The sequence below is a fragment of the Anopheles funestus genome, chromosome 2RL, assembly GCF_943734845.2.
Source record: "Anopheles funestus chromosome 2RL, idAnoFuneDA-416_04, whole genome shotgun sequence".
NCBI classification, from domain to species: domain Eukaryota; kingdom Metazoa; phylum Arthropoda; class Insecta; order Diptera; family Culicidae; genus Anopheles; species Anopheles funestus.
The window spans coordinates 33,021,141-33,047,260 of record NC_064598.1 but is presented as its reverse complement, the minus strand read 5'-3'; the positions used below and the strand labels follow the sequence as shown (position 1 = coordinate 33,047,260).

General features: G+C 42.8%; 5 protein-coding genes across 11 annotated transcripts; 2 read left to right on the top strand and 3 right to left on the bottom strand.

The window, feature by feature from the left end:
• The first annotated feature begins 20 nt into the window (after positions 1-20).
• On the top strand, positions 21-8,425 carry LOC125764146 (mothers against decapentaplegic homolog 4). Of its 7 annotated transcripts, none has more exons than XM_049428062.1 (10): positions 21-452; positions 1,820-2,404; positions 2,491-2,747; positions 2,881-3,055; positions 3,140-3,322; positions 3,457-3,675; positions 3,786-4,695; positions 4,780-4,948; positions 5,053-5,170; positions 5,241-8,425. In XM_049428062.1, exons 2-10 carry the CDS (start codon positions 2,341-2,343, stop codon positions 5,450-5,452), a joined length of 2,307 nt encoding a protein of 768 aa, XP_049284019.1. In that variant the 5' UTR covers positions 21-452; positions 1,820-2,340; the 3' UTR covers positions 5,453-8,425. The 7 variants fall into 7 exon arrangements, with proteins under 7 accessions (XP_049284019.1, XP_049284013.1, XP_049284014.1 ...); XM_049428056.1 differs by having other exon boundaries at positions 393-492; XM_049428057.1 differs by having other exon boundaries at positions 405-704; positions 1,534-2,404.
• A 129-nt stretch (positions 8,426-8,554) lies between these two features.
• On the bottom strand, positions 8,555-13,695 carry LOC125764148 (forkhead box protein J1-A). Its single transcript, XM_049428065.1, has 5 exons — positions 11,168-13,695; positions 10,407-10,944; positions 10,135-10,324; positions 9,324-10,052; positions 8,555-9,251 (listed from the first exon to the last, which is right to left on the bottom strand). Exons 1-5 carry the CDS (start codon positions 11,250-11,252, stop codon positions 9,027-9,029), a joined length of 1,767 nt encoding a protein of 588 aa, XP_049284022.1. The 5' UTR covers positions 11,253-13,695; the 3' UTR covers positions 8,555-9,026.
• Positions 13,696-13,720: 25 nt separating this feature from the next.
• LOC125765523 (probable glutamate receptor) lies at positions 13,721-17,308 on the bottom strand. The gene is made up of 5 exons (XM_049430760.1): positions 17,298-17,308; positions 16,329-17,196; positions 15,952-16,245; positions 15,585-15,878; positions 13,721-15,202 (listed from the first exon to the last, which is right to left on the bottom strand). Exons 1-5 carry the CDS (start codon positions 17,306-17,308, stop codon positions 14,969-14,971), a joined length of 1,701 nt encoding a protein of 566 aa, XP_049286717.1. The 3' UTR covers positions 13,721-14,968.
• A 1,217-nt stretch (positions 17,309-18,525) lies between these two features.
• On the top strand, positions 18,526-19,294 carry LOC125764156 (general odorant-binding protein 19d-like). The gene is made up of 2 exons (XM_049428075.1): positions 18,526-18,654; positions 18,730-19,294. Exons 1-2 carry the CDS (start codon positions 18,592-18,594, stop codon positions 19,111-19,113), a joined length of 447 nt encoding a protein of 148 aa, XP_049284032.1. The 5' UTR covers positions 18,526-18,591; the 3' UTR covers positions 19,114-19,294.
• On the bottom strand, positions 19,240-21,855 carry LOC125764147 (atypical kinase COQ8B, mitochondrial). The gene is made up of 3 exons (XM_049428064.1): positions 20,033-21,855; positions 19,773-19,965; positions 19,240-19,699 (listed from the first exon to the last, which is right to left on the bottom strand). Exons 1-3 carry the CDS (start codon positions 21,541-21,543, stop codon positions 19,340-19,342), a joined length of 2,064 nt encoding a protein of 687 aa, XP_049284021.1. The 5' UTR covers positions 21,544-21,855; the 3' UTR covers positions 19,240-19,339.
• Between the last annotated feature and the right edge of the window lie 4,265 nt (positions 21,856-26,120).

Genomic DNA, 26,120 nt, shown 5'->3' with positions numbered 1-26,120 from the left:
GCGGTAGACCTTACATCCTGATGTAATTCAACATCCTTCGGTGTGAATTGAGTTATTGTATTTTGTTTTGTTTTCTCATATTCTTATAAAACTAGAATCTCATAAGTTTGTAATAAAGCATAAACACAAAAGGTGGTATGCAATGAAATGCTTCAGAAATCTTTAGAAAATATCCAAATTAATTTAAATAGGAAATCTCTAAATCGAAGACGCAATTGAAAGCTAGTGTCAAATCGTAACATAACATGGCGCCTGTTTGGACCTGCCTAACTATATAGCTGTCACAGGGGCAGCTGTCAAGCAAAGGACACCAATGAATGAATGAATAAGATGGCAAATATCCCCTAATCACTACGCATACGAAAAGGATAACCATAGCAACGCACCCCAACGGGACAGACAAAAAAAGGAATTCGCCATTTTAAAAAGTCTATCACTTGCTGCTGCTACTGGTACGATTGCTCCCCGTAGTATCGAATAAAAAAACGGGGGGTGAGTATAGTGAAGAACAATAAATGGCAACCCCTATTTTTCCGCACACGCTTCGTGTATTCCGCAACATGGTGTAACATAGTGTTTCGGCTATCCGATCCATGTTTTGTGAGCAGTGCGGATGCTGGAGCAAGTGCAGACAGTCGTCTAGAATCGAGAAAGTTGCATCGGCCACCCATCACCCGTCAGGCGTGCAAGGCGACCGCGTCAGTGTATGTAGTGCAGGAAGCGAAAATTGAAATCGCGCACACCGTAGATCACCCCAACCGTCCGCAGAGAGATATCGCGCTATTTCGCGGACCTCGCTAATTACTTTCTATTGCGGATATCTCGTAAAGAACCTGTTCTAGTGCGAAGTCAAGTTTGTTGATGCAATTGTAAGCCTTACCATCTCGCTACAGCTCAAACCAGCAAATGCAGATCTGCAAATGCGGAAATCGAATAGAACCGCATCCAGTGTTGGCTTGTTGCATCGTAGACGCGTCTGTGCTATTCTGCAGCAGTTCAACAGAGGGAAAAGTGTAAAGTTACAAGGGCTACATTTGCAAAGAAAACAACAACAAAACAGCAGCGTTACCTCACATCCGGACGGGCAATATATCGTCATTCGATGATTCAAGCAGGATACAGAAAGACGATATATTCCCAAACTGAACATTCAGACATTCTCTTGCCTCGTACCAGAAATGTAAATTTCCCTATGAAAAGCATTCATTTAGTGCAAAAAAAATTGTGATGTGTGGGCTACTGTGAAACGTGAATCTCGGCAAGCAAGGGTGTGGGTGCGTGCATGTGTATCCGACGCATTTTAAGAAAAGAAAGTCGAGACCATAAGAAAAAGGAAACCCACGCGAAGAGCGAACAGTAGAACGAAACAATAACTGGCCAGACGACGTTTTCCCAAGGCACTGGTGGTACACACTGCTTGACGCCCGGTGGGGGGTAAAAATATTATTTGCGAATGGTGGTGGGAAGCAGAACCATGCGTTAACATTGTTGCGTGTTGGTAGATATGTCCTTGTAAAAATTGCTATTCTTTAGGTCTACCATTAGCAAAGTTTGCGGTGCATGCGACCGTAAGGAAGCAGAAAATTTTCCTTTTCCCTTCAGGGGTCGTGTAATAGCACAGTATACGCATATGTGTGTGTGTGTGTGTGAATGTGTATGAGCGCGTGCGTAACCATCACTGTGTGCGTGTGTTCCTGGTGGTGAATGTCAAAATTTCTGTTTGACAGAGATTTGTTGGTGTTTTGTTTCCCTCTTGCGTCTCCCGGTCAGCATAAAAGTGTATAATCAAAAGTAACCCCGTTTCTGCTTGGATCCACAGTGTGTATGTTACCTTGAACGGGTGAAAAACTTTCCCTGCAAAAGCCGGCACACCGTTACGGTGAAATAAGCAAAACTTTGCTGTGTCTACGGTTGTTTAGCATCATCGTGTAACGCTAGATGCATTTCCTGTTTGGAATGCTGCCTGGCATTGGCGTACGGGAGAGAATAAACAAACGTGGCCGAAGGGAATTGCATCTAGTTGGTGACATTTGAACGAAAGCCAGCAGTTCAGTTTTATCTGTGGTGGAAGTGCAACATAGAGCAAAGGTGGAAGAACGAACTTTGCTTGCACGTTAAACATTAAAGTGAGAAACATTCTACAATTGACAAAATCACCGTACAGAGGAACTAACGGAACTATTGGATGTGCAAGTAATTTACTTGACATCTTCATCTTCCGTAACATCTTAAGATCCCGAAGCTCGAAGGACATCCACATCACACCGGTACACGGCACCGTCAGGGTTCAGCAAGGTGGATACTAAAAGCAACCTGGGACTTTCCCAGGATTTTGAGAGGATGGTCGGGCTGACGGGTGGATCGCATCTGTATGCGGCCGGTATACCAGCGGCCGCACAGGAAAGTATGTACAATTACGCGAATACGTATAATAATTTTTTGGAGCTCTCGATTTTCACTTGTCTAATGATGTCTTTTCCCTCCCGACAGTCGTTCGCGACATGGCCGCCATGCCAACGGCGGCCCCGACCAGTGCGGACGCGTGCCTCAGCATCGTCCATTCGCTAATGTGCCACCGACAGGGAGGCGAAAGCGAAGGCTTTTCCAAGCGTGCCATCGAGTCGCTGGTAAAGAAACTGAAGGAAAAACGGGACGAACTGGATTCCTTAATTACGGCCATCACAACGAACGGGGCACATCCGAGCAAATGTGTTACGATACAACGTACGCTTGATGGTCGATTGCAGGTGAGTTTCATGAGAAAGTTTTACCTTTGCGGAATTCAATAAAGTGCAGGAATGTAGGGATTAGTAAAGATTTACCTTAATTTAGAACTACTAGAGAAGTTACCTTATCATATTTATTTCTTCTTCTTTTTAGGTCGCTGGACGCAAAGGATTTCCACATGTGATCTATGCGCGTATTTGGCGTTGGCCCGATCTGCACAAGAATGAACTAAAGCACGTAAAATTTTGTCAGTTTGCGTTCGATCTAAAGTGTGATTCGGTCTGTGTTAATCCTTACCATTACGAGCGTGTTGTTTCACCCGGAATCGGTAAGTGGAAGGATATGGGTAGATTTTTTTTACGGTTTAATTTCATAACATTATTTCATATGTACGGATATTTTGGTACTGTAGATCTATCGGGTCTTACGCTGCAGTCTGGTCCAAGCCGCTTAATAAAAGATGAATACACGCCGGGCTCGGTCGTTGGTGGAGGAATGGATATAGATGGCAATGAAATCGGTACCATACAGCATCACCCATCGATGGTTGCCGGTGGTGCGTATAGCACCATGTCCATGCATCCGCAAGTGCCCGGTAAGAAAAGATAATGATTTAAACATGTTTTTTAGTTTATTAATTTTTGTTTTCTTTATTCATTTTATTCTCGGTTATTCTTGACTTGGGTTATGTATTGTTTGCGTTAAACCACGTATCTGTTATATCAATAGACCCGTCTCAAATGAGCGGGCTGTATGGATCTAGTAGTGGTCCACGGCCGATCCCGAAACTGGAATCTGCCGAACAATCTCGAAATAGTGGTCCGAGCAGTTGGATGAGCGGTGCTGTCAGCGTCAGTGGTCCATCGTCCGCCGCGGCGGCCATGATATCGGTCGCCTCCTCATCTGGAAGCCAGCAGCACACGCGCTTGTCTTCTTCCTTACCCCTTTGTGAGCGATTTTTATTTTATTTTATTATTACTGCAAACAAAATAAGCACAATTTTTTAAATCAGAGTTACTAAATTAACATACCCCATTTTCCTGTGTTACTATTTTTAGCATCCGTTATCGGTGGTCCCGCCGGGCTAACGAATAATGGTTTACGAGCGCCGCAAAGCTCACAGCAACAGCCACCACCAACACAACAGCAACAGCAGCCTTCATCACAATCCAGTTCCCAATTAACAAACGGTGGAAATAGCGGCTTACTTGGAAGCTCTACCCAATCAAGCTCCAGTGGTGGTGGTAGCAGTGGTGGGTTGATCGGTGGAGAAGCCTCTCAATACTATACAAACGCTGCCAGCGCCGACCCGTCGATGGGAAACGATCCCCAAAGTGGAATGGGACCGTCCAGCATGTCCGGTTCGCTTTCGGCAACCTCGCCCGTCTCCCCTCATCTGCAGCAAAATGGGTATGTGTCGGCCAGCAATGGTCAGTCGGCACAAGCCGGTCCTTCCGGCGCTCAGCCGCAACCGAATCAAACGGGTGCGCAACAATACCAGCAACAGCAGCAACAGCAGCAATCGCAACAACAGCAGCAAGGTGGTTCCGCAACGTGGTCCGGTTCGAATACTCTAAATTACACACAATCGATACAACCTCCGGCACATGCAGGTGGTTCGCATCAGCAACAAGCGTCACAACAACCGTCACAGTACTGGCCGCACAGTTCCGGCGGTGCTACCGGTGCGGTTGGGGCTGCCACTGGTTCCAGTGTTGGTACTGCCACCGGTGGGCAGCTATCGGAATTGCCCGGTCAGCAACGCTTATTGTCGCGTCAGCCTGCGCCGGAGTATTGGTGTTCGGTGGCTTATTTCGAGCTGGACACGCAGGTCGGTGAAATGTTCAAAGTACCTTCGAACCGGCCAAACGTCACAATCGATGGATACGTTGACCCGTCCGGCGGTAATCGATTCTGTCTCGGAGCGCTTAGCAACGTACATCGAACGGAGCAGAGTGAAAAGGCTAGGTAAGTTTTGTCCGCCGTGTTAGAGATAATATTATGACAATTACATGGCGGATTCAAACATTTATTATGATGTTTTATTTGCAGGTTACATATTGGCAAAGGTGTACAACTGGATCTACGCGGCGAAGGAGACGTTTGGTTGCGATGTCTCAGTGATCATTCAGTATTTGTACAGAGCTACTACCTCGACCGGGAAGCAGGCCGAACGCCTGGCGATGCCGTACACAAAATTTATCCCGCAGCGTGTATAAAGGTTTGTTAAATGTATTTTAATAGCTTTACATAGCAATACCAGTGGTAATGATGGTCTGTAGACGGAGCTCAATAATATTTTGTTACGTTTCCATGCTTTGTCAGGTATTCGATCTGCGACAGTGTCATTTGCAGATGCAATCCCTCGCCAACTGTGCCCAGAAGGCGGCTCAAATGCAGGCCGCTGTGGTGGCGGGTGTGTCGGCTGTAGGAGCTCCTAGAAGTATGTAATTGAAACACTACAATTCGCGCACTACAATTTAACAACCGTTTGTTCGATTCTTGCCTTGCAGGTCTCTCCGCTGTCGCTGGTATTGGTGTAGACGATTTACGACGTCTCTGTATTTTGCGACTGTCATTCGTGAAGGGTTGGGGTCCCGACTATCCACGGCAATCGATCAAGGAAACGCCATGCTGGGTAGAGGTACATCTGCACCGTGCACTACAACTGCTGGACGAAGTGCTGCACCAGATGCCGATTGATGGGCCCCGTGCCATCGAGTAAAGTAAAGGCAACAGTTGTGCACGGAAACGACGACGTTACTTAGCTTTCTCGGCAATGGTTATTGAGCGTTTGTGCAGGTGAGGTATGATAAGTAGAGTCTAAAGTCACTACATCGATTGGATCAACCGACCATATACGATCAACAGTCGTAGAATGTGCGGAAAGATTCGTGGAGGAAAACTGTGTAAATATAGACTTGAACCCTAGATATGGTTCAAGCAGGGTGAATGGGTGATGACGATAATGAGTGGGTTTCGTAGTGTGTACAAGTGTGATTCTAATATGACAAAGATTTAGTTTGATAAGAAAGCATACGCAATCGAAAAAGGCAAATGCGCACTTGCATGTGCAGCTGTAGCGAGTGGCACGATTAGGGGATAGAATAGTGGTACTACAAAAAAAAACTAGGGCATGAAAGTGATGCAACGTTATTCAAACCTTCTCATGTATACTAATGTTGGGCAAAGATAAACAAATGTGCTGAAAAGATATATTAAGAAACAAACACGAACACAACGCATAATACTACACAGCAAAACCCACAGCGACAGGTTTTCTGGAAGGATGAGCTACTTTAGGAAACTGAGCAAAGTGGGATATACTTTGTTCTAAGAGCAATTGTATATGGCTTATTATACTACCGCTGTATCGTTCGCGTACTATGCAGTGAAAGTAAGATTCTAACGACTTAGAAGCTGGATGCATGTACTCAATGACGATAAATTTATGAATATGTTTAAATAGCAGACCACTGCCTCAATCCACTTTGCGGGAAAAGGGCACGTAGAAACGGAATGCAAACTTTGGCATTAAATTAAAAGTGAATCGTGTGCTAGTGTAAATCCAGCGATTATAAGCATCGAGCGTAACAGGAAAAACAAATGAGACAAACAAACAAACAACCTACAAAAATGGTCTACCTCTAAATGAAAAAAGTATGTTAAACAAACGTTCAGCTGCTTATGCTGGAGGCCAATGCTATCCAGACTCATACAAAAGTTTGCTACAGGTAGGATTATTCATCAAATGTTGCTGAGCCTTTCGGACGTGTTTAACAGTACGGTATAAAAATGTATTGGAAGTAATAATTTTCTTGCCCTACAAAAATCCTCTTTTTTCCCTTCTTTGGCCGTAAAAATCAATGTTGTATGTGGGTTGATTTTAATTTCAATGGCTCGATAATAATTTTTCATTTTTGCTGTGTGTAAAATCTTACATGAGCTCGTGGTAGGGATTGTTACAGGCAGAGCCTATAGTTGATATTTTTCAATTTTAAAAACGGAAGCTGAAAATTTTTTGCAAAATCATATAAAGTAAAGATTAAATTTTCTTACAGCATGAATATACAATGTTCATCCATTGCAGCAAGTAATGTATCCAATGCATTGCGATTAAACCGTGAGAGTGCCCTATCGTTTGAAGATAAGATACAATGTTTCGATTGAAGATGATGCCCAAGCATGTAAGGCGAGCGAAGAAAAGCTTTCTATATGCCGCTTAAAAGGTTCTTCACGTTTGTGCCATTTTCGTTTGTTTTGCGTATTCTTTCGTTGAAGTTATGAATTAGTTAAACTGGTTCTATACTTTTACACAGCTATTTTAATGCAATCTTACAACTATCAGCAATTTCCGACAACTGATCACATTCGTTAGAACCGATTGATTTACTTGAGTCCCTCGCATTAAACGTTGCTTTGACTTTAATCGTAAAATAATACCAAGTTCAGTAAGATGATGCGTTTTCACTTAAGACATTTGGTATAACGTGTGGGAATAAATTACAAAATCTGTGAATACTAAAAATGTCACGATAAACGCGTGACCGAATACAGCATGAAAATTAAAATTAATAAAAGAATATCGTTTGATTTCGTTAGAAAGATACAAGTGCAATGAATCCAACGTAAGAAAAGAGTAAAATAGTTATAAAACAAACATTGATAAAAACGAATATATTGTAGTAAAAAGGAAACAGAAACAATATAAAACACATGGCGCACACAAGCACTGAACTGTACTGCAACATGAAACAAAATCCAACAAAATAAATCAGCATCACTTGGGGCGAAGCATACGAAACGTACTGTGTACAAGGATAAAAATTATCTTCAGCATACAAACAACAGACCACAGAGGAGAATTTTCTTTCCCAGCTCCTTGTGCCTTTATCCAATGCTCCTGTTTTCTGGAATCCATTTCTCCTGTTTGTTTGTGGAATACTTCGTTAAACCCTTTACTATTTTCTTGTTTTTAGTTGTTGATTTTGCAGTAATTTAAAAAAAACAAACAAATTGTTTTTGTGATACACCTTCGATATACATGCTTCAAAATGCTTCAAAAGTTTCTCTTGATTAGGTTCAACATTACACAGAATATTAGCAATGTTCTAATTTTGTTGCTTGATTACGTTTTCACAATATTTACTATTTTTTATAAATCAATATAAATCATTTTAGTAGTTGCAAAACAAATGGTTTTTGTTTTAATATTATGTTTTTCATTTTGAGCCTATTGATAAAAGATATGGGTAAAATGTTTACAAAGCGACAAATGTACTTGTATCGCTTTCCAAGTTTTCTTCAAGGGCACATATTTGGAATTTAGCCAGCAGAGGTGATGCAAATATTCATTATTTTTCCTTTGTTTCAATAAATCAAATGTAAAATGTTCGAGGAGCTAATGTGCAAACACGACAAAGAAATCAAAATTGAAAGCAGATAAATAACACTAGCATGAGAAGTCCAATCTGGGTACTAGCAACGTGACCTGGCAGAAAATGTAGCAAAAAAGCATTAAAGAATAGAGGAGAAAAAAAGATGAAAAAGTAAAACAGAAAGTAATAAAAAATTTGCAAAATTAAGAGAAAAGCAGAAAAGCGAAACAAAATATATACATTATAGATTTATCCCTATTACGAAGTGTAAATGAGTTGCATCATTTTATGAATAAAAAGATCCACTATTTTTAAGTAAATACACCATGCTACAGTTTCGGTAATGAAAACCATTCGCTGGTAATGTTTAATAATCCGAGAAACCCCCCAATTTTCTACACCTTACTATCGAAGGAATATCTTCAGTTGATACGCGAGTACGTTATTGTATAATGAAAATTTCTGGAAAATGAAATGAAAACTTTTTATTTGATATTATCCATCACTTATCCATTCACTTAATATGTATTTACAGATGAAGAGGAACGAACACCTGCTTTCGTTCAAAGAATGTTGTGACCAAAAAGCTAGAGCGCGCTACAAATCGATGCGTTGTGTACTGAGCAGTGAAACTGTCCCATTACATGCTAGAATCGAACAATAATTCGTGTGTTCTTACTTTAAAGTTTGCACAGATTCTACTGCTAATGAGTAACGGTTGTACATTATGTTGAACGCACTAGCGAAACACCATAACATCCACTGAACTCCATTAATGTACGAGACTAGATACCCTACTTGATAGTTTGTACAGAGTAAACTCTGATGTCCGCAAGAGGATTTTGGGAGCAAACATTACACCTGTTTATATGACGAACAAAATGCTTGGAATTCAGAAACCAAGAACAGCATCAAAATTCTTTAGAGAAAACCATGCTCGTTTAGGAACTCGTCACTAATTTCCTGCTCGTTGATGTTTATCAGGTTCCCGAAATCACTCTCATCGAAGTTTCCCATGTCGGGTAGGTAGTAGGGAATGGTTTCAACCACCACGTTTGGACCCGCCTGGACCTGCTGGACGTTACTGAAGAATGGCACAATGATGTCGTCGTTCGCGGGCTGCGGAATTTCATTATCGGAGAAGATCTGCGTGAGTAAAGAGACATCACTTCAATATAATATCCGATTTCTGGATTTTGCCAGCTTAACATTACTTACCTCGTCCACGTTGAGATTGTTGAAAATACTGGCTCCATTTTCACCGTTGATGATGGAATCGAAGTTAATCGTGCAGCTTTCTACCATCGCACTAGCTCGCATCAGTTGCTCCTCGTTTACTGGTAGTTCCGCAACTGGCTGCAAGATAGACAACTCTGTTTGTCCAACATGCTCACCGGTAGCAATGATCGGTACTGGCTGAAGAACGGTGTCCATCGCTGACTTGCTATAGTTGTCAATGATATCGATCATTACGTTCTGCACCTGCAGAGGTGTAGCTAGGACCTGTGGCTGAGGACAGCTGTTATTGTTGCTGTCTAGTGTGGTCAACTGTTCCCGGTGCGTTACTTGCGAGTCACCAGCACAATCGTTCGTTATTGGTGACGTTGTTGCGATCGCATCTAGCGTTCCCTCAGAAGATGGTGCTATCGGATACTTAGGAAGATTGTTGTTGACGGTTTGTTCGTTGTTGTTGTTGTTGATGGTGCCAGCATGATCAACAGTACCGTTCGTTGTTTGCTTCAGTTCGAAACGAGCCGATGACGATCGACGGTTGCATTGTGAGCCATTGTTGTTTGATTTGTTCCGCTGCCTTACACGTACCCGCCGACGTTCGCTTTTTGACACATCCATAGATAGTTCCCAGTAGCCTCCCTTGCCCTTCTCATCTTTGGCCCGTTGTACTTTGGTAAAGAAAAAACTCAACGACAAATTGTGCCGGATGGAGTTCTGGAGAGAAATGCAATGTAAGAAACAATATTATACTGCTTTTGGATTTCTTCATCAGTAAGCGAAGAATCGCGATACCTACATTCCAGTTTTTGTGCACTTTGTAGTAGGAAAACTTTTCCTGTATCCATTTGCATATCTGCTTGAGCGTCATGCGGCCCTCCTCCAACATGGCCATGGCGATGATTTGTGCATAGTTGAAGGGTGGTTTTTCCAACGAGCTCGACAGTGATGTGTACTGTTCTTTGCGCTTGTCGTATGTTTCCCGGCTCCTGCCCAATACGGTAGATTAGAAATAGAATAGTGTCGGGCGAGCGAAACCCTTGTTCGAACCCATTCCCCTACGGTACATACCTTCGTACTTGTGCAATAAATTTATTAAACCGTGCCGTTGGCAAATCCGTAAGTGGGGCGTCCGACGGTGTCAGGTTCGTGATGTTCTTCAACTCCGTCAACCACGACAGATTGGTTAGTTCCGGTTCGGAATCGTCATCCTCCTCTTCCCGCGATTCACCGGGACCGGTTCCAGTATCCATCTCTTCATATTCGAGTTCGTCTGTCTCGGTTTCTTCGGTAAGGCCTGCTGCGTTAGGTTCTCCCAATATTTCCGACACGGCGGGTTCAGATGTTTCGACACTACTGAAGCTGTGATCCAGCTCGGAGTTACCAGGAGTTTCCAGTGCAATGGAGGTAGGAGAACCGACCGCCAGCTGAGGAACTCCATTGGTGCTGTTATGGTTGATGGGACTTGGCGAATGTGTCACGTCCGCATCGATCGATCCACTGCTGTTTAGGTCGTCCACCGATTGTTCCGACGTGGCTGAACCGGCAGTAGAAGTCGCCGGTGTCAGCGGGAGTGCTACATTATGAGCATTTAGTATGTAATCATAGGCTGTAAGGGAAGAAAATGTTTGGAGAGAGGACATTCACCGTGAGCTAGGGAATATGTTGGTGCAACGAGCTACATGAGTTAGAAATAGTAATAGATGCCACTGTCCTGTTATCATTTATTGTACTTAATTTGAAAAAAGTTCCGACAGAGCAGAATAGACATTTGTTGAGGTCATATTTAAATTGATGAACTTAATGTGACACTATTTTTAGCGGCTACTTACAGCTCATATCATTGTTGTAAATGATAATGGTGCCAGGGATTTTCAGCAAGTTGTTCAAAAGGTCGTCTTCCTCCAGTTGCGTCATTGTGTGATTGCGTATCAGAAATCCTTACTAGCCCGTTCTGTCGGAATTGCGTTTGCTCAAATCAATCACCGTCGAAATGGCGACGTGCGAATAGTGCGAGGTTCGTTGAGAGACACACCAATATACTACCACCTCACAGCTTTATCCAAGGGACAGTAGAAATTGCGCACTGCGTATACGGTCCACGGGAGCCATTAATCCGTCATTGAACAAACCGGGAAAAACGGTCATCATTTTCGTACTTCTTTGCAAATGATAGATTTGCGCTTATGTGCACCACTACCTAATGTTGCACTACTATTGTTTCACTAAGGCTCAAAAAGCCCGTTTTTTTAAGCTTCACTTTCACGTAACTCACATAAGTGCTAACGCATCGCAGGTCGTTGTTAATTATTCACGCAAGCGGACCGACAAGAAACTTCTTTTCTCGTGGTTCAATTCGCTTGGCAAATTTTTATTTAAAACACACATTTCTTTCACTCGGTTTAAAAGCATTAGAATTGCAGTTTTTCTAGCCTTTTAATGGACTACGTTCACTACCTTCTGGAGGGTCATTCACGGTCTTCAGGATCGATGACAAATTTTAACGGAAAACACGCGCACTGACGCTCGCTCATGTGTAATGTCGCGTAACGATTCGATCATGGACAGCATTCATCGATTATTTGGAGATTCGATCCAGTAAACGAATGTACCACTTCAGCACTGTTTTAAACTATTGTTTTGTAGTGCACTATTGTTTTGTTTGCTTACATTTAATTAAACTTTTTCTCCAGCAAGATTAAATCCACCTGCGGGGTGGAAATCTGGGGGTGAATTTTCCATCCTTTATTTTTTTTTCTGTTCGTTATGCGCGCGCCTTTAACCATTTACAGCCACGTTAACCGTTTGCTGCTGTCGCCTTCGTACAATGACCGACTGGACAAAGGTTTCACTGTTCGGGGTCCAAGCTCCGGTAAGGCTACAGCAGTGGTCAGTCGATGCACAGTCACCGTTTGTCCTGTTCTAGCTTTCGGTAGGGTGGTTCTGCTTTTCCACTCGCTGATGGGATGACCGTTTGCTAGAGACGCAGTATACGTACTGCCCTACTGAATGGTACACTACTGACACCTCCACTGTTTGACCTCCTGTTCGCATCGAGAAGAGGGTCCAGGATATACATATGGCTGTGTAAGTGTGTGTAAATATGGTCGGAAAAATGAACACGTCGTCCAGGTTCGATCGTACCAGTTCGGCAGATGTCCTTTTCCGTTTCGCGTTAAAAACCCACGGGGAAGAGGTCCTGCTCTATTCCGGATCCAACGTGTGTCGCCTCTGAAGGATACTGTCGTGTGGACATACTTTTTGTTCCCTGTCGGTCTTTTCCCTTCGTTGGCCGATTGCATCATGTGCTGGGGCCTTTAAACAGTGCTTGGGCATGTGGGTTTCGTGCATATGTTAAAGTTGTTTAACGGTTGAGCAACGCTCACTAAGCCTAGTAATAGAAATTGTGGACGTATAGTTGGAAAGGCGACGAAAAGCCGAAAGTGTGGCAGTCTGCATTGCCTCCCTGCATCAGGAACACCAGGACGCCAGCGATATTCAGTGATCCTTTTGCTTTCTATTTTCCTTTTTATTTTAACTGTTCTCCTTTTTGCTGGCCATTGGTGCCCCTTTCCCGTGTCGTTCCATTGACTGACTTCGTACGTGAAACGGTAATGAATAAAGAATGAACATGGACTTCGGCTGTGCTTTGCACGAGTGAGAACGAATACATGCGTTTGCGGAAGTTAGAAAAGGAAAGGGAAACGATTCCAAAACGGAAAAATAGTGCTGAAGGGGGTCCAAAGGAAAGAATTATGCCTTCTGTTCGGGTATATAAGGTAACATCCGGTCTGATGTTAAAGTTGCGATGTGAAAACAGGACATTATGACGTCATTATGTAGCCCAAGTGGTAGGCCATTTCTCCAACCACAAACCCTAATCGGTCATTCCTCTCACCGACCGATTTCACAATGAAATACAAAAGAAAAATCTTCAACAAACCGGACTCTACGTGGTCCTTACTGTCCGGCAAAAGACGCAAAATTAAGAGCAAACTTTGACCTCAGCACGTGTCCGGATACTCTCCGGTGAGTTGAAAGGAACAATCGAACATTTTTACCTTTTACCTAGCTCAAACTATCAAGCATTACATACGGCACGGTGGTACACAGTCTTGTTAAACCTACGATATTTGCTCTAGGTCGGTCCGATAGGTTCGTTCAAACAGTGGCGCACCATGCTTTGTGGACGTAGCCATGTGTTCTGCGAAGTTTTTACTTCGTTCAGTGTGTGCCACGCGACGCACCTTATGCGTGGCAGGTGCAGTGAAGCGTATCGAGCAGAACAGGACAAAGTACCTAGAATACCGCACAGGTAAGATAGTTTGGTCTCATTTTCAATTGATCGATGAGCAGATGATGGCTGAGTTTCGGAAGGACACTTTATTTATGCTTGTGCAGCATAGCAACATTTTTGTAAATGTTTCTTTATTTGTGTTTTTTACTTAATTGAATGTGTTTTTTTGTGTATTTTACTTAAGTAAATGAAAAGATATAAATTTCACTTTAGTTATATGCATCCTAAGAAATTGTAAAACACATAAATTGTATTTATTGATACATTTTCGTGACTTAAGTGCATGATGATGGCATTCCGATGATCTTGTGTCTCGGCGTTCGATCTAATTCACCGAAAGTTGTCGATGGCATTTCATTTAAACTAGCTGTTAGTATCTCTATCAGTAGTCTTGACTATCCAACTATGCCAAAGAAAGAGAATGTCACAACTACTGCACCTCAATATCCTCAAGAATCCTCACAAACGAAAAACGTGCAAACATTGTGTTTTTATTAGTGAATTGAGTGAATCTGATTCAGATTCATAAATCTGAACTAATCTTTGAACTGAATTAATGACTCTGATTCTTTATTCTGTTTCTATTTCTATTTCATACCTCAGCATTTTTGGAATAAGTTCCAACACTAGTTTTTATGCATTATTTTCCTCATTTCATCTACTTTAAGTACCTGTATTTTTGTGGGTAACAAATTAAAGTTGCTCCCTTTATCTAAAACTGTCTTTTACTTCATCGTTTCAAACGTACCATCGTTTTTCCTATGCGACAATAATTGACACCACCAATAAATGTCTGCATCTACGGCACTTCACACGTACTTTGCCACGATTTAACCACGCGTTCTTCCAGCTGTAAAACTGTCCGTGTATGCAAGGGGCTAACATTTTGTACTAGGGTGCTTCAATCGTTTTATGCTCCCTGTGTGTGGTATTGTGTTCGTGTGTGTGTGTCTCTATCTCCACTCGTACTAAATCGAACCTTGAAAAGGACGCAAGGACTTTCTAAATAGTTTGCAAGGTGCAGGTGTTGCATGGGAAATTATTCGTCCTGCACGCGATCGGCTTTATCTAACGTAAGCTACCCTATACGCAATCCGATCAGCAAGTTGTTCCGTTAAGCATCACCCTCGGAGAGGTTTTGGTGGGTGATAGAGTGTACCATGCCAGTCATCACGTACGTAGAACACTTTCAGCTGTTTTTTTGGGGTGGAATAATTGTTTACATTCATTTCATCCCCTAATAGTGGAGGGTACTATACTACGCACCGTAAAGTGCTCCTTACCAAAGGGTCTATGTGGCGTGCATATCATTGCTAACAGCAGCTCAAGGGGTCTTTCATTCTTCGTACGGATCCACCCCATGCTGTTTCATCGTTCGCTGCTTGATAGATAATCTGTGCCACAGTAGCTCTAGCAGAAAGCACACCAACCCCAAGCTGAGCCCAACTCCCAGCAGAAAGAACGCTCCAACCAGGTGCGATGGTTGCAGCGCAATCGGACCAGGATTGTCGAAATGACGCGAAATAGAGATGTCGTGCTGAACCTTATTATCGGCAAACTTTGTCACCACCTTTTCGGGAAGAAAAATGGGTGAAGATGAATTAGTTTCCAGGCTAAGGATATGAAGGAGAATTTCTTAAAGGCAGGGAGAAATGCAAATATCGACAATATGCTAAAGTAGTTTTTAAACACTGGAAACTGGCCACTGTATTGAATGTCGTCCATGTTCCAAAATTACCGCTTGCCAATACTGTGCCTTTTGAAGGGGGTTGAACAAAGATTCGCAGCCATACATGCGCATTAGAAGCCACGAGTTCTTGCCGATAGTTACAGTATCTGTCCCTGTTTGGCTCGGTGATTAAATTGCACCATACTGACCACAGGGGTAACACCTTCTTGTCAGGTTGTGTGTGGCTATAGGTACATAAGGACCACCTCTATCTGCTTCTTACCTTCGCCTCCCAGTAGCGCTGTATTCCGCTCTGGAAAATGACCAGCGTCAGCTCGTCCAGTTCGTTCATGAGCGGCCAGGTTTTGGTGGCCATTGCCACACAGTTCTCCCAGTAAATGTCTTCGAGCATGATTTCGTAGTTGTGTGATACGTCGTCCGTAATGTAGTCACCAACAGCGTAGTGTCCGTACGGTAAACGTTCGATACTGTACGCCAGATCTCGGTGTTTTGCCTTCGCGTGCAGTACATCTTTCGGGTAGGTGACGAAATTTTCCAACAATCTCACAATTGTCGGCTGGAAGAAGTCGTAAAACGTAAATCTGTGTAACGCACTTCCTTACACGGAACGGACCTCAAGCGTTACGGACCTGCGTTGCGAGTTGAATGGAGAAGATCCAGGCATCATGGGTCGAACCCCAGCGTAGATTACGATCGGCAAGATCCTGCACAGTGTCGATCGATTTCTCGTAGCGTGGCACCGTCATAATACTTGCCAGTCCACCACTGTAAGCGTTTCCTATCATCAAACCTACGAAAAGCAGCGATCCAATCAAGATCATCTGCGAACTGTACGGATTTCGATTGTTGCGCAGCAGTACGGCCTGAAGAATGAAAATGGATATAATGCCCATCATGGATTCACATACATCCACCCGATGTGACTGTGGAATAGTAGCAAAAGTGCAATGTTTGTGTGGATTAGTACGACTCCTTCAAAGTAAATAATACTTCAAACTATTATTACCTCACTGGTTCTAAACTTTTGCGTTACAAAGCTGATGATCACTTCGAATACGGTGGATACTAGAATGGTTGCAAGTACGGCTAACCACAGAAATGTTGAAAATGGTAGTACACCAATCAACCAGGAGGACAGTGGTAAAGGTTTCGGAACGATACACGTGACACCGGTACGTGAGATTGGTTTCGAGAGTGCCAGGAACAAAGACTCATGGTACCAAGAGTAGAGGGCTCCAACTCCGATATCAGCTCGTCGCTCAACTATTGCTCCAATAATTCCATCGCCCGTTCGATTGTCATAGATCTGTCCCCATTCGCCTGCTTCATCTAGCGAGATCTCCAGGGTACAGTTGAGTTTGGCACAAAACTCAACAAACAGCCGGGACTCTGTACCATCAATCGCCAACGAACGATTTTGTTGGTAGAATGCGTTAGCATCGTCCGAATTCTCCACGCTGTTCCATATTGTGTATGGTTCGTAGTTGAAGATTGCAAGACGTACGTAACGTCCGCGCAGATTAGTACGCCTGTTAGGGAACAGATTTGTGTTGAGGGATGGTGGTGAGGATGTAAGGTACCTATCCAAAAGCATCCACTCGTCTGTTTCGGGTTCATTCGTCAACAGATCCACACGCCTTTGATCTGGTTGAGGGTGTACCAGCAACAAATCCATCACATCACGAATTGCACTGTGTTCCAAGATGGCACGTCCAGTTTCCAGGGTTTCATCGTGTATGATGATGATGCGCTTCTGGTAGTATCGTACAGTGGCGCGATCATGGACGTAGTGAAACTGATCCAAAAACGTGATGGCAGCCGACTGTGCCAGAATGAAGGTCTGTTGAAGGAAGGAACGCGGTGTTGCGTGATAGCTTTAAATTAATGTAATAATTAGTGGGTTGTTGCTATTTTCGCACGAGATCCGATCGAGAACTTTATCTCGGTAGTTGAACGCTGTCGCTATGAATCATGCTCAAAATACATGTGATTTTTTTATACGTGAATCAATCTGTAATCTACTGAGCGCCAGGGTTAAGGTTAGATCTTGATTTAGAGCACGGTAACAGGGAAAAAAAACAACTGAAAAATAAAAGTTCCGTCACAATAACGCATACTACCTGACATCCGTTTTCGATTGCTTCCAGAAGAACGTTTCGTTCATTGCTGGACAAATTCACTATTATAACAGGATGTGGGAATTGCTCAGTAGCAGCCGTCCAATGTCCAACGTTGTTTGTGCCTACCACAATGCAGGTACAGAAAAAGGTTACCAAATGTTGATTAACTACAAGAAAAATAAAACGTTTTAAGTGAGCAGTTCCTCCAATTGTACCTACCATGAACTTACATATCCATAATAAAAGTTTATTTAAGTCGACGATAAAAATTTCACGCTGCGTTAGCTCCAAAAGCTCCTGGCTGATGTTCATATTTCTACCATGTGCTGAGGGCTTTAGAAATTTTCTCTCCCGATTTTATTCTCGCTACATTTATACCTTCGATTCAAACAAAATGTATAATATTGACGCAAAAAATAACAAAAGTTATTTGAACTTGTAAATTTCCTAGCAAACATTTCATTTGTTGGATATAGTTCTATATGAAAAACGCCCTCGTTTAGTTGATGAGTTGATTTAGTCGTTTAATTTCATCAACGTAACTTCTTAGCAAACAATTTAAACGGATCGTCTCTAAACTGTTTGCTCATTACAAATTTCTCTATTATGGTTCGATTGCGTAGGTGCGCACACAAGGATACGATTGAGCTGGTTGGAGTCGATTTTCCGTCAATAAGGTACTGTTTTTTTGGTATCAATAGTGCATGCCGTAATTAATCTTGATTCATACGGAAATTGTCGTCTAAAACTCATCAAAATGTGTGACACCTGGCATGCAAAACAACTGTTTGGAGTGTTTTATCGTCAACGATCTTCCCAACTCAATTCGATAATCATTTGCGACCAGATGGTAATACGAAAAATCACCCTTCTAACGTGACTTACGTCGATGGAAGTTAGCATCACTAGGTGTTTTGATCAATTGAGCGGAAGTTGGATTTTGAGGATGAGGATGCTGGAGGTTGGGCAGAGCAGCAGGTAATGCTTATAATTAGGGGTTGGTACTAAAAACACAAAGATATACATGCAACTGTCGCTATCGTTTCAGCAGCTAACGTGTTGGAATGAACGATCGTCGCGATCCTACTATGTATAAAAGATTACATGTTAGTACTGGACGGTGTGTAGTTTCAGTCCATATCCATTACGATGAAGTTCTGCATTGCTCTAGTGGCGTTCTGTTTTGCCGTGATAGGCACGGTCAATGTGAAGGTAACGGATTGTTCCTGAAAGCTCGTTCATACAATCGTTCCCGGTCTCATGTTTTTCGTTCCTTTGTGCATACAGGCGAATCAGGATGAAGACGTGGAGCAGGCAAAGGAAGTGATCCGTGGTTTGGCAGCGGAGTGTAAAACCAAAGAAGGTGCAACGGACGACGATGTGGAAGGGTTCGTAAACGATAAGATACCCGATACGCGCACACAGAAATGCTTGACCGCTTGCATGCAGGAACAGTTCGGTATCTCGAATGGGAATGCGTTCCAGGAGGATGGATTCATCGAAATCGCAAAGATGCTCATGAAGGGCGATGAGAGTAAGGTCGAAATTGCGAAACAGATCGCTGCCGACTGTAAGGATGTAACGAACGATGATCGGTGCGAGTTGGCGTTGGACATTATGACCTGTTTGAAAGATTCGGCCGAAAAGCATGGCATTGAGCTTAAGCATTAAGAAATAGTATTCTCGTCAAATCACACCAAAAACTAATAAACAACGAAAAACGATAGGGACGGCAACTGATGGACGAATGTTAGTTTAGGAGCGCCAGCTACTTTCGGAATGGAAACTGCATGAGTTTGATGTCATTCAAGCGTTCCTGTATTAAAATAAAAACGATTCTTATAAACACAAATCACTCTATCATATTGTTTTATTTTGTTCTCTGCATTCCTTGCCTTTACTCAAACTTATAATTGTTCATCACCTCGTTAAATATAGGCTTACAATCGATCTTCGCATTTAACCGAGCGCACAAGAGAAACACCCCGGAAAGCTTCCTGTGCAGTGAATAGATTTCTTCCGGTGGTGGGCAAAGCCGATGGGCGATCATTACCGGTACTAGTGCCGCTATCTTCTTTGTGGTGCTCTGCCGCCCAAATTCAAACTCACCCGGTACGCTAAACACTTCGCCCAGTATGAGCACTGCGTCGATGTGTGCATTTTCCATTGCTGGCGTTTCATAGCCAGTAAGGAAGCCCATCTTGCGCGATAGCTCCAGTATCTGTTGGCGGTCGTTTTTTGTGGCGGCAATAATAACCTACATCGAGATAAGGGAAGGGGGAGTGGTATCAAAACGCACAATGACTAATACGCTTGTATGTTGTTCTTACTTTTAAGTAATCGTCCATGAATGCTTTCTGGTAGAAGCGTGTCGCACCAAAGTCAATCAGCATAACCTGTTTCGTTGATGCGTCGTAAAGGAAGTTGGACCAATTCGGATCGGTCTGCATGCATCGGAAGGTGAACAGCTCGTTCAGGCAGAGCTTCATCACGCAATATGCGATGTGATTCCGATGTTCTTGACTAAAACATCAAACATTAGTCTTGGTTGGTGCAAGTTTGTCAACTTCAATCATTAGTTTAGCCTTACCTCATGTCAAAGCATCGATCCATCGGTACACCCGGGACCAGCTCGGTTGTGAGCACATTCTTGGAGGTTAGTTCCTTCACCACGCGTGGTACACGATATTCGGGCATGTGTCGTATCATTTCGCCAAACCGTGTCGTGTACTCGGCCTCGCGTGTGTAATCTACCTCCCAGGCCAGCTCACGCTTGGCCACCGCTACAACATTGTCGATGAAAACACCGGCCGGAAACACGTCCCATACCTTCAGCATCGACACCAAATTGTCGATATCACTTTCGATACTTTTGGCTACGCCGGGATACTGAATCTTAATCGCTACTTCCATCCCATCGTCCTTCAGAACGCCACGATGTACCTGCCCGATTGAGGCAGCGGCAAACGGTTTTTGGTCGAAGCTTTGCAACTTCGAACGCCAGTCCGGTCCAAGCTCACTAACGAGTTGCTTCTCCACCTGCCAGTCTGGCATGTAATCGGCCGCTTGCCGGACACGCTCGAACGCTTTCACCAGCTGCGGTGAAACGATGTTCGAATCTTGAATGCTGAGGATTTGCCCCAGCTTCAGGGCAGCGCCACGGACCTTGCAGAGTGTGTCGACGATTCGTTCGGCATTGGTAGGACTGAACAGGGCTTGCTTCACGTCTAGCGTTCCTCCAATGCCCAGAGCACCTTTAGCGAGTTCATTTACCGTACCCAACCCAAGACCGGCGAATAATCCACCAAATGATGCGAGTCGTGCTACGCGAGAAGATGGCACTTTTCGCTGCTTGGCCACGGTGCTTAGCTGAGGTAATTCAATTGGTTGTACTGCGGCGTTAGTCGGGGGCATAACTGGCTGTGCTGGTACAGAAGAATTCTTATCATAAGAGGAAACAAAATGCATCATCTTTTCTATCTGTTGCTTATCGTGTGTAAAAGCTTTCGTTGCACGAGCCGGCTCTGGAGGTAGATTGGTGCGTGATGCCGTTGTTTGCTGTGGAGGAGCAGGGCTTTCTGTCCCAATGACTGGTTCTGGTTCGGTTTTAGCGCTGGATGGCTTACTGTTGTCTAAGCTTAATTTTATTTCACGATTTTTGCTATGTTCCGATAAAATTGATTCCAGTTCTTTAAGCGTTATCTTGGAAATGTCCAAACTGGCTATATCGCCCGGTTGTTCCGTAGCTGTTGCCGACACTGTTCCAGATGCGTGAATGCGCTGACTCAAAAAGGCATCGGGAGACAGAGGGCCAACTTTTGGCATCGCAGCTACGGTTAGTTGCCGCAAACCTTCCGCAACGACTGCTGTCCGTTCGATAGTTTCACGTAGCATTCCACCGGCCTTTTCCAACTCTTTCGTCGGGTTATTGAGAACTTGCTTTACTGATTGTTCGCCGGTAGTTAGCTGTTGTTCGAGTGCTTCACGTACGCTCGAATTAGCCCAAAGGTGCTTTGCGTATTCGGATTGCGATTTGCCTACAGCATCGGCCACAATTTTAAGGCCCCGCAGAATACCAACGGCGTCTTGTGCGCGGGACATTGTAGAAGCGAAGAAGCTAGCTTTGAAAGAAACACTTTTTATCTAGCGTAAATAATACGACTTTTAAACTTAAACAATTACGCTGTGGTAAAGATTGTGTACAACAGCTTCTGGTAGTCTTATTTCACAACATGATACTGACGATTAGATAATAAACATGCAAACCGGTTAAAAAAATTGGAGCTTCGAGAACTGTCAGGAATGGAATGTAAATAAATAAGGGTGGCCCAAGCAACAATACGAACGCTTGCCAAAGAAACGCTTGCACCAAACGCTTAAGCGCCACTCGCGGCATTTTGTGAAACTAATCAATTTCAAAATATCGAAGAGCAAATTGCACAATTTGAATGGTAAATATTTAAACTTATTTTAACTTCACAAATTTTGTTTAATTTATAAAATGGTAAATGAAATGAACACTTCATGAAGGTACCCTATAAATAACCTAAAAAACAAGAACATGTCCCAGCAGTGAATGTAGATCCCCAGTACATTTTCGAAAAATTAAAGTTACAATTACTGTTCATCATAACATCTTCTCGGAAAATGTTGTAGTATTAAAAAAAATCGATCTCAAAATCAAGGAAATCGAATCAATTGAATTGCTATGTTTAGTATACAACTGTTAAATTGCCTTTGAGGCAATCTTTCTGTAGCGTATAAATCAGGCCAAGTGATGATTTTGGGTGCAAAAAAGGCGGGATTAAATAATGTTGCACAAATGTTCACAGCTCGTATTAGCTGGTGGAAAGGAATGAGAGCAAAATCACTCAACACACGTGGACGGACCGTGTGTAAGTTACGCGCAACTAATGCGATTTTAAACAAAATAAAGGCACTGCGAATGGTGGTGCTACATTGGATCGCACGTTTGCTATTCATGTGGAGGCGCAAGAGCAAGATGAAAGTGTCCAAGTGCCCCTTTCACATTATGTCACCGAGCGCGTCGAGTGAAGACTCTACGTAAAACAAAGGGGTGGACTTAATAAACTAACAGAAATCAATGGTTTTACTAACGTTCATTATCAACCGTTCCGATTGATCGCGGATCGCTTTATGACGTACAATCAACACTTCGTTTTTTTTCTGGAGGCAACTTTTCTCCAACGCTTCGCCGAAAATCCAATACTTTCTCTGTCGCACATCGATAGCATTTACCGGCGTCTCCATTGAAGTGCAAACGCGTGGCACGTGGTTTGTTTGGTGGAAGCATTTTACCAATGCTGTGAAACAAGCCACAAACCCGGTTTTTATCGGTTTCGGAAGAATAGAGTGGAAAATTATTCTAACTCTCAAAACCTTCAGAACGGATAGCGATTGGGAGCGATCCGTTGTTAACGAAGGAGTGTCCATTCTCATCTTTACCTTGATGTAATCAAACAATTTGTAGTTTTTTCGTTTTTACCTCACATCGGGCTTGGGTGTAACTTCGGTTGGTTGTTTTATATCCATTGCCCCAAGAAAACCATATTTTCTAGCTGGGAAAATGTCAACCGTCGCCCCAGTAACCTTGAAAGCGGCCTAGTGTCGGTGTATGCCGTATTGCGTCATTGAAAATAGTGGGCGATGGTTGGCTTATGGTGTTGTTTGCAAATTAGGCTGTTCATTTCCGTTTTCTCATCTAGTATATCAGTGCGTTGTGTTTTTTGTCGTTTGTTTCGGTGTGGAATTTCGGTTTGTCTAATATTAATCCATGAGATAGAGGCGTCTCTAATGACCGTTGTAATGACATTTATTGAAGGGATTAAGTACTTGGGCAGATGTAACGGGTATAGAAATCAAGAACAATATAATTATCCTTTTTCTAACATTATGTCCTATTTTAATGTACTATTTTATAATTACTACAAAATAGTATTCACCATTAAGCTCAAATTTGTATGTTTTATAAAAAAAAATCAAAACAAAATCTCAAAAAGTAATAAATGTGAAGACTGACCTTCTCCTTTGTCTGTACTACACTGATCTATTGTTTTAAACGTACCCAAAATGTCGTAACAGTTTCTATTAAGCTTACCCAGATTAGACGGTAATGATAAATCATCCCAATTCCTTCACAAACGCCCCAGTGCCACCAGGCCCACCGTGGGTGAGTGAGTTAATTTATGCTTGTTTGGGAAGTTTTTGAATGGGCACTACATGCAAAGAGTGATCCTCGTCACGTCGAACATCCATCGAGATGGATAAAATTAACAAAAGGGGGAAAAAAGGAATCAAATACGGAGGGTATACAGTGAATTGTAATTCTGTGGGTCGTAGGACATGTAGATGTATATTTTTTGAATGTTACGTGTAATGCATTGGTTGTGTTGAAGATGAGCACTGTTTTTTGTTGAGTAAGTAAAATGAGGTTGAATAATTCCATTTATGTTTTAGCATAAAATGGCAAGGAGTAATAATGCTGACGTTGGTTTGCTTATGAATGTACCCCAGTTTAAATGCATTATCACTACCCATTACTCACCTGCACTCATGTAAAAGACCCAACAATGTCTAGAAACAAACACATTCCCAATCCTGCACATTCCAGCATTAGTCGTCCGTCATTCATCTCCGCTCTGCTGAAACTAGCAAGAAACAAAAAATCCCTCCATAATGATGGATAATAGTGAAACAGAGCTATCCAACTCCAGCCGTTGCGATCGACCACTTTTGCAACGGTTTATTACGCAACAGCTCCAATTGACTGATTGCAACGGTTCGTGCTGCAGTCATCGCCTTACGGAAATGGGACGATGCTTTCCTTTTGCACCCGAGATGATCTAGCCTCCTTTAATGTGGTCCGTGGAATGGTGACCGAGGAATTGGTGACCGGTGGAAGCTTTCATTAATCTTTATTAAATCATATAAGCCCTAGAAAGGCGAACGATCGAGCTGCGAAAGCGAAAGTACCTGGAGGACGAATCCCTTGGCTTCCTTGATCGCACGATATCTTCGGGCAGAAGGAGACCGAGAACAGATGCTTGCTGCAAAGATACAGCAGGGTGAACTTCGTTTATTAAATTGCTTTCCTATTATGTTTGAGGAAGAACTGCAACATTGTTTGGTGCGGCACGGAAAGGAAGTGGGTTAAGTGGGTGAGAGAATTGTTGGCAACTGTTAGAAGAGTTAATGTTCGAAGGCTCTTGATCGCCATCATGGGCAGAGCGAAAGCATCGTTCGTGCTGTTTAACATTCTAAAAAAAAACGACCACCACAAGTGGTAATTCTTTTCCTCCTCAGCTCTAGCGCCGCCAAACTAGCTTCACCAGCTCAAAAAAAAACAGTCCAAACTGTGGGTGATGTTGATGTTTGATTGATTTGCGATCAATCGTAATTGGTGAAGGGGGTCATTTCGGAACGGCTAGGACGGTTAGTGGTGTTCGGTTGCGAATTGGCCGCAAATTTCGCTCGCACTCGCTGGTGAAGGTGATCGCGAGTGAAGAATTTCCCTTTTGTTTCTGCCTGCCTTCATCTCACGGAATCATCGATCGCAACTATTCGCATGATCATCTCACCACTGTATGTGTTGTTGCTTGTTTTGTTTGTTTGTTTCATTTCTTTCCACTTGCCATACTACCGGAACTGGGTACGATTTTTCCTCTAATGACGAACGCGGCGTACGAGGTGATTTCGAAGCGTCACAGATCTGCACCATTTGTACACCGTTTTGTCCACCTTTTCTGCTGATGTTGATGATGATCGTCTGTGAATGGTCCAATGACCAATCGGTATCCGTCGTTTGTCGGTAGCCTCTCGTTTTCGTTGCAGGCAATGGAGAGATGGTGAGGATTATTTTGAGGTTTTTCTTTATTTTGGGTGTCTCGATCGATGGTAAACAGCTCGTTAGCTCTTATACGGCTTAACAATGAGGGTGGTTTTGGGCTGCTTCCGTTGGTAGAAAATTGAGCGAATGCTATTGCAAAACTTACATCTAGATTGACAAGGCGATCTTGATGGATTGGTTGGCGAATGGTTGATATGAGGGTTTTTTTTCTTTAACTGCGCAACAATTAACAGAAACACCATTTAACAACGTGATTGGACCGGTGCGTTGAAATCAATAGCTAGGGTTTTTGCATTATTTAACAGACTACACAACAAGATGCAATTTCCAGAAGATGTTTATATAAGCTGCCTTATGCTCATTGATTCCAATTAGTTTTTTTTAGAAACTTTTTTCAGACAGTTAAAGATCAAGGATTCCACGGTTCCGATTAGGATTTGAGTTCTTAAACTTCAAAGATTTAGAGATATTATTTTTAGAAAGAAATAATGCATAACATTAAAAAAAATGCTTCAAATTCACGTAAACAATATATTTCCCATTGGTGGATATTATTAATGCGCCTTATATTTTACCACCGAAAAACAAAAACAAACATCCTCTTTGTGTGCGTTTTTCCCCCCAAAAAAAAAGCTCTTGCTTATCCAACCTGAACCATTAAAACCTTCACGACGGCTCAAAACGCAAAACAAGCAAAGAATTCGTAATTCAAAACATCTCTTTACGTCTGAAAAACGTGCGCAGATTTGTATGTGACCGGTTTCGATTCACCATAGTGTCTGCTGACCGTTTTTGGTAGTTCATATTTTAC